This window comes from Geospiza fortis, unplaced genomic scaffold (genome assembly GCF_000277835.1).
Source record: "Geospiza fortis unplaced genomic scaffold, GeoFor_1.0 scaffold252, whole genome shotgun sequence".
In the NCBI taxonomy this organism is placed as follows: domain Eukaryota; kingdom Metazoa; phylum Chordata; class Aves; order Passeriformes; family Thraupidae; genus Geospiza; species Geospiza fortis.
The window spans coordinates 261,207-268,945 of record NW_005054616.1 but is presented as its reverse complement, the minus strand read 5'-3'; the positions used below and the strand labels follow the sequence as shown (position 1 = coordinate 268,945).

The 7,739-nt window shown below is 41.3% G+C and overlaps 1 protein-coding gene across 1 annotated transcript in view; it reads right to left on the bottom strand.

The window, feature by feature from the left end:
• Positions 1–455: 455 nt before the first annotated feature.
• Positions 456–7,739, bottom strand: part of KCNV1 (potassium voltage-gated channel modifier subfamily V member 1) — an 11,146-nt gene continuing 3,862 nt past the window's right edge. Inside the window, exon 3 of the mRNA XM_005430298.2 lies at positions 456–1,320. Within this exon, the coding sequence (XP_005430355.1) occupies positions 809–1,320 (512 nt within the window). The 3' untranslated portion in view covers positions 456–808. The remainder of the gene's footprint in view (positions 1,321–7,739) is intronic.

Sequence of the window (7,739 nt, the reverse complement as noted above, 5' to 3'; positions counted from 1 at the left end):
TTTGTAAATTATTTCTGTATTGCAAAGGCTGTATTAGCTCCTACAACTTCTGAAGCAACTACAGATGTTGTTGTATATTATGGCACTTATTTAATGACTGTTTTGTACTTTGCTATAGATCTTGCATCTCCCTGATACTTACACATATCTCCTAATACCCATGATGTATCTGGTAGCCCTTTGCTTCTCTGCAAATGAGGAAATTCCAAACCCACCCCCTCCTCCCTCCCTCCCAACCCTCATGCTACCCCAGAATGACTTTTTTCAGACAAATAGGGTAGAAGATGGAGATAAGAAAGAGGATCAAGATTAAGCTAGTTATAGGTATGTCATCCTAAATTTAATCAATATTTCACTTTCTTAGACTTCCCTTTTCAGTTTTCCTTAATGACTTTGACTTTTGTTCTTCAAGTGCAAATACAAAAACTGGATGTTTAAAATTCAAAACACTGTAGCAATTTTCACCAAGACTTTATTATGATATATTAGTAGGGATTTACATTAGACAAATGCTTGCATCATTGTTTTACTTTCATGGATCCATTATTTCCTACCTCACCTACCACGATCCAGTCCTGAAAGCAGGTTTTAGAGTTCCTTGAGAGATTCCATGTTATGAATTCTGCCTTTTGTATACAATAGATATTTCAGTCTGTCCAAGTAAGTAAAACTCCACCTGGAAAAGCAAATACACTGTGTGGCAAATAATAAAAAAAGAGATACTTAATACTAAATTTCTGAAGTAGTCTATGCGCTACACAAGGTTAAATAACTTCAATGCCAAAACCAAAAATCATCAAACCCAAAGTCAAAACCAAAATTCATCTGCACCACTGCTCCTTGTACTTGCCCTCTCTCTGCTTTTTAACCGCAACATGTCCATGACACTGCGTGCGTATATGTCTCGCAAATTAACATTGATATTTGAATCACTGGATGAGTTCTTCATGAGTTTCTTTAAAGCTTCACGCTGCCGAAGAGCAGCTTCTTTTATCTTCAGAGTAAAATAACAGGCAGAAAAACGGTCATTTATTATAGCTATTGGCAAAGCCAAAACCAGTATTCCTGATAGTATACACATAAAGGCTACTACCTTACCAATGGTAGTGTCTGGTCTAATGTCACCATAACCAACTGTTGTCATGGAAGTTGTTGCCCACCACCAAGCACCAGGTACACTTGTGAAAGTTGTGCCTGGCACACCTTGTTCAACAAAGTACTCCACAGTGGAAAATATAGAGATTCCTACAGAGAGGAAGAGAAGCAGAAGGCCAACCTCCTCATAGCACTGAGCAATAGTCATCCCAAGGGACCGCAAGCCTGAAAGATAAGAAATGCTGTCAGTAGGTTGATTCATGTAGCTGTCATTATATCTTTGCAAAACATTTCTTACTTAAAGGCTGACTGCTTTATATTTTCTTTGAATGCGGGTGAACATGTCTTGACAATCACACATTCAGTAAGATCAGAGAAAACCTCCAAGGTCATCAAATCCAACCTTTAACTCAAAACCATCTTGTTGACTAAACCACAGCACTAAGTGACGCATCCAGTTGTTTCAACACTTCCAGGACTGTGACACATCCCTGGGTGGCCCATTTCAAAGCTTAACCACCTTTTCCATGAAGAAATTCTTCTTGATGTCCAACCTGAATCTCCCCAGCACAGCCTGAGGCTGTTTTCTCTTTTCTTATTGCTTGATGCCTAGGAGGAGAGGCTGACCCCACCTGGCTACACCCTCCTTTTAGGTAGAAGGTAGAGAGCAATAAGGTTCCCCCTGAGGCTCCTTTTCTTCAGGCTGAACAACCCCCCAGTTCCCTCAGCCACTCCTCATATGATTTACTCGATCCTCACCAGTTTCATTGCCCTTCTCTGGACATGCTCCAGCACCTCCATGTCTTTCTTGTAGCAAGGTGTCCAGAACTGGATACAGGATTTGAGGCTTCCCAGTGCTGAGTACAGGGTGATAAATAGTTCCCTAGTCCATTTGGTCACACTACCCGGGCCATGATGCCTGGGCCTTTGTGGACACTTGGGCACAGCTGGCTCATCACACCCAGATCCTTTTCAGACACTCTGCACTGCAACAGGGGTTGTTGTGATGCAAGTGCAGAACCCAGCGCTTGGCTTTAATGAACATCATACTGTTGGTCTCAGCCCATCTATCCAGCCTGTCCAGATCCTTTTGCAGAATCCTCCTATATCCTCCAGCAGATCAACTCCTCCACCCAACTTAGTGTCATCTACAAACTGACCCGATTCCCTCATTCAGATCATCAATAAAGATATTACACAGGACTGGCCGCAGTACTGAGCCTTGGGGACTCCACTAGTCACTGGCCACCAACTGGATGTGGCACCATACACTAACACACCCTGGGGCCAGTCCTCCAGCCAGTTTTTACCCCAGAAAAGAGGGCATCTGTTCAGGCCATGGGCCTCCAGTTTCTCCAGTAGAATGCTGTGAGAGACAGTGTCAAAGATTTTACGGCAATCCAGGTAGACAACATTCATAACCTTTTCCTCATCCACTAGGCAGGTGATGTAGTCATAAAAGATCAGGATGATCAAGCCTTGGCTGAATTGTCCTTTCCTAAGCCCAGAGCTGGACTTGATCCCCTGATTGTCCTGTACATGCCATGTGATCACACTCAGGATCATCTGCTCCATAATCTTTCCCAGCACCAAGATGCGGGCTGTAGTTCCCTGGAGTCTCCTTCTGACCCTTCTTGTTGGTGGGCATTACATTTACTAGCTTGCAATTACCTGGGACCTCCCTGGTTAACGAAGGCTGATCATAAATGATGGCCAGCATCGTGACAAGCTTTCCTGCCAGCTCCCTCATCACTCTAGGATGAATCCCATGTGGCCCCATAGACCTGTGAGAGTCTAAGTGGCACAGCAGGTGACTAACTATATCCTCTTGGATTGCAGTGGTCTTTTCTGCTTCCCATCCCTGTCTACCAGCTCAGGGGGCTGGCTGCCATGAGGATTTCCACTCTCTCTGTTAAACAATGAGGCAAGGAAGATATTAAGTACCCCAGCCTTCTCCTCCTCCTTGGTGATAATGTTGCCCCCCCCTCCACAACCAATAAAGGACAGAGATTTTCCTTGGCCTTCCTTTTGTTGGTAAAAGTGATTTATAAAATCACTTTTTACTACCTTTCACACTGGTGGCCAGATTGAGTTCTAGCTGAGCTTTTGCTTTTCTGGTTTTCTCTCTACATGATCCAATGAAATCCCTGTACTCTTCCCGAGTTCCTCTCCTTCTTCCAAAAGTCATAAACTCTTTTATCATCTCTGAATTCTGGCAGAAACTCCCTGTTCATCCAGGCTGCTCTTCTTCCTCCTTGGCTTGCCTTTAGGCACATAGGTACTGCCTGCTCCTGACCCTTTAAGACTTCTTTCTAAAAGTATGTCCAGCCATTCTGGAGCCCTCTGTTTTAAGGCCTGTTTCCCAAGGGACTCTCTGAACCAGTGTCCTGAACACACCAAATCCTGCCTGCTGGAAATCCATGTGAGAGGTTTTGTTGACCTCTTTCCTTACATCACCATGAATTGAAAACACTCTTATTTCATGGTCACCATGCTCATAATGGCCTCTGACCACCACATGTCCCTACTGGTCTAATGAGGCACTGACCCTAGTAGGCTAAAAAGAGGTGCTGCTCTAAGCAGAAGCTGAGAAAAAGTGATTTACAGAAACAGATCACAGTGTTAGACTGAACACTTGACATAATTTGTATTTTCTTAATACAGACCATAGGAATTCTTATTACTTATCATCTGAACTATGTACACATATAATTTAGACAAACTAAACTATCTTGATTTATTAATTGGCTGTAAGAGAAGATCTAGCACCACTTGAAACTACTTAAAAACACACTAAAAACACCTGCTTTATATTTGGAGACAAAATGTGCCAAGCTTCTGTTTTCCAGCCACTGTCATATTTTTCTCTAGGACCTAGGAGCCCTTAGTTACCAAATTTGTGTTGCTGTGTGAGTACTGAGACCCCAGTTCAGTTCACTCAATAACTTTTTCTTTGAGGACTGTTTTCAATTCTTTTGTAATTGTCACAGACTCTCTTTGACCCTTCTTCCTTCTGCCCAAGCTACCTTGCACTGTAGACATCAAAACTAACTGGTTTTCCAGTAACAGCTGCACTTGTGCCAAACTCAAGGTAGCAAAGCAAACAGCAAAGCATATCCTCTCAATGCAAGCATGAATCCTGTTAACTGACTATGTACTGCATCAGTCCTTTTTTGCCCATGAGCTGCACAGGGAGCTTGGGACCACTGTCCATAACCCCCTGTATTCCTGTTAGAGCCACTGCTTCAAGGCTAGACTGCCCCACAAAAGCGAGCAGGAAAGTAAATCCAAAAATAGTGCAATGAATAAATATTGCACACATAAAGAAAGAAGGAAGATAACAGGGTACCAATTCAGCTGAGACATAGGAGACTGAAATTATCTTCTGAATTACTTTGGATTAGTTTTTAATGCTGTTCTTTAAAAGCGTGAGATGCTTTCTCTAATAAATGAGAAAAACATAATGCTTATGAATTACCCTTCATAGGTATATTTCTCACTAAACTATTGTTTGCAAAACAGCTTACTGAGGCTCTGCCTCTGCTTGCAGACTTCATGTGCTCGTTAGTGTTATAGGCAATTTGATTGTTTGACAGTCTCAAACTACAAGATGTTAACATTTCTTGCTTTTGGCTCTTTCTTTTCCCCTGCAGGTTCAATGGATTTTAGAAGTTTTATGTACAGCAAACACTGGAAGTGCACAGTAGAGTTTGGAGGCAATGTTGGAGTTTTCTTCCTAAATGCTATCTGCTACAAACTCAGTAAAGAGCTTACCCATACCGAGATCTTATATTACTATAACTATGATCTGTAGAATGTTTATTACAATGATATAGATTAAATCTTTAACACAAAGGGAATAAGATATAAATGTGCAATCTTTTCTCTGTAAATATGATTGCCTTCATATTTTGGAAACACTAGTATCAGCAGAGCAAAAGCTCTGTGAGATAATTGCAAGGACTCAGATCAAATTATCATTTCCAAGGAACCCTATGAGCCCTTGCCCTGTAAAACTTCCTACTGAACAAGGCAGAAGAGTAACTGTTAAATCTTTGTATCAAAATGATGACATTCTAATTTTTCCTATGGTTAGTTATTCTAACTGTTCAGGGTCTGATTTTTTCTTTTTATTATTCTTAGTTCTAGTATACTCATCTAAGATTAAGATATAATTCTTCACGTCTTTAGATGAAGTCAGGAAACATTACTAGTCAAATCTATGAATCAGAGAAGTTACTGGACTCCACAACTCATTCTAACAGGAATCAGTTGGTGTAATGACATGTATAAAGTATACTACTATATTACTTTGTACCTTTTGAAAATGTCTCTGAGTCCTGGCACATGGCCAAACTAGGGCTGTTCCAGTGCAGACACCTCAGCGAGTCTTACAGCTTCTCATGAGAGCGCCTTGCCAGGAGCTGTGACAGCTTGGTTACTCATGCTTGGAAGGTGCTAAGGTGCTTTAACAGAGTTGGTGTGAGGCTGGCAAGCAGCCCCAGCTCTGGTAAGAGGAAGAGGAAGCACTTCTGCCATGCAGGTCAAGTTCTATCTCTTTTTTGTCCAAAGTGACCGGGCAACACAAGCTGATAATCAGAAGCTTCAGTTTACACAGCGCTTAAACAACCGTAAAGTTTTAACACAAAAAGTGCTCAAGTTTCAACTTTACATGACTCTAGAGGCACAACAGCCTTAAATTTGCTATGGTCTTCTCTCAAAGGCTCATTGCCTTTGCAAATAAGATGCTCATACCCTACTTCTCCTCAAGAAGTCCCTCTGTATGTGCTTCCCAGAGGAGACCAGCAAGGTCCCTGAAAACATGGTCCTGGGGCAAGGCAACGGCTGAGGAGAATGTGAGAACATGACAAATGCAGCTTCAGTTCTCTTGTATTCTTGAAGTTACTAAAATATATAATTTTTCTATATTGGAGGAGTAGTCTTGCCCTCTAGTTACACATTTTATGGACAGAGGTACCACTGATTTCTCAGTGGTTCCTTGATGAGGTACAGTACTTAGCATAAGTAGCTGCACACTCACACCAGTCTAGCCTGAGTGTTTTTAAAATCACATCCCTCAAGTGAGCTGGCTTCAGTTTCCAAAGGGGCAGAAATTACTTTTTTCATTTCTTATTTTCATTCTTGTTCTTGTCCCACAGAAAGGGTTAAGTTGCTATTTCTTGAAAGTGAAGAAAAGAACTGATGTTTTTTCGCCTCACTCATTTCTGCCCCTGACACCAGGGCCAGGCTGCTGTTGTGATCCCAGCTTTGCTATGGCTCCACAAAGCACCACAGGGATGTTCTCCTTTGGCTGTGAACACCCCTCCTTGGTGAAAGAGAAGCTGCTGCCTTCAGACACAAATCTTCTGCTCTTGTATTCATCTTGCCACCCGAAACAACAGAGCAGTGCCTGAAGCTTTGCCTGGTCTGAGAGTGTAGGAGTTGGAAAGAAGCCTCACTGGAAGGCACTGGTCAGATCCAAGGCAAGAGAGCAAGAAGAGCTTTGAGAACCACCCTGAACACTGAGGTTTATCACTACTGCCTAGGGATGTGCAAGGAGAATGGTCTCTATGCATGATAAATATGGGGCTCATCTTGTATTAGGAGCTGTGGTAAAGGATGTATTTAGAAGCACATTAACACACTTCTTTGGACAGGAGATCAGAACAGTGAGTTTCTACATTTAAATCATACAGATTGGATTTAGCATTCTGGAACTAAGTAGGCAGCAACTGACCTTCCTAAGAAGCAACACAATGATGGTAACACTGCTCCAAGTGGTTTAAATTGACATATATGTTGCTTCTTGTACCTTGAAACTGGCATTTTGATTCCAGTAAAAAGAAGACAGCACACCTCCAGATCACGATACTATATTTTTATGTAATTAATTCACTTTTACCTGACATGGTACTATTAAATTCAATATCACTCAATATTGTGATGTAAACTGTATTAAATACTGAATAATTAATTTAAGAATATATAAATCTAAGTGTTTAGACCATCCTTGAAAGTACGTCTACCTGAAGTTAGCAGTTATACAAATATCTGAAACATCTGATTTCAAGCTGATAGTCACAAAACCGAGTAACAGAATGAACACACTCACTCCGTAAGAGTAAATTGCAATAAACTGGAAACTTAACTTGAATCAACACACTTTTGTATGACCATTTTGTTAGTCAGCACCAAAGTGCCCTGATGAGATAAAATCTTTTTTTTATTTTCAAAACACAGTTAGAAAGGATGGCATTCACATTACAACTACCATCAAAAGTGGGTAAAAGCATTGCAAAAAACCTCTAACAAACCCTGCAAAACTTGTAATGAAGCAAAATTGCCAGACTGAATCATTATAAACTTTCTCTCAACTGCTTTCTAAGGGACTGTTATGCATCAGTATGGGCATAATCTAGTGCAAAGAGTAAGACTAAGATGCTTCCCAAACCACTATGATTATGCTTATGACTATGAGTAGTATCAAAGCTAATCCCTGCCACTGGCAGGCAGGTTTGCTACCTTTAATGGTAACAAAAATAAGACACATTCTGCTGCTGTGAGCACACTGTAACTCCTACTGAATTTGGGCCAGTTTACAGAGAGGGTTCTCCAAAAATATGGACAGGCATCAAACCATTCCT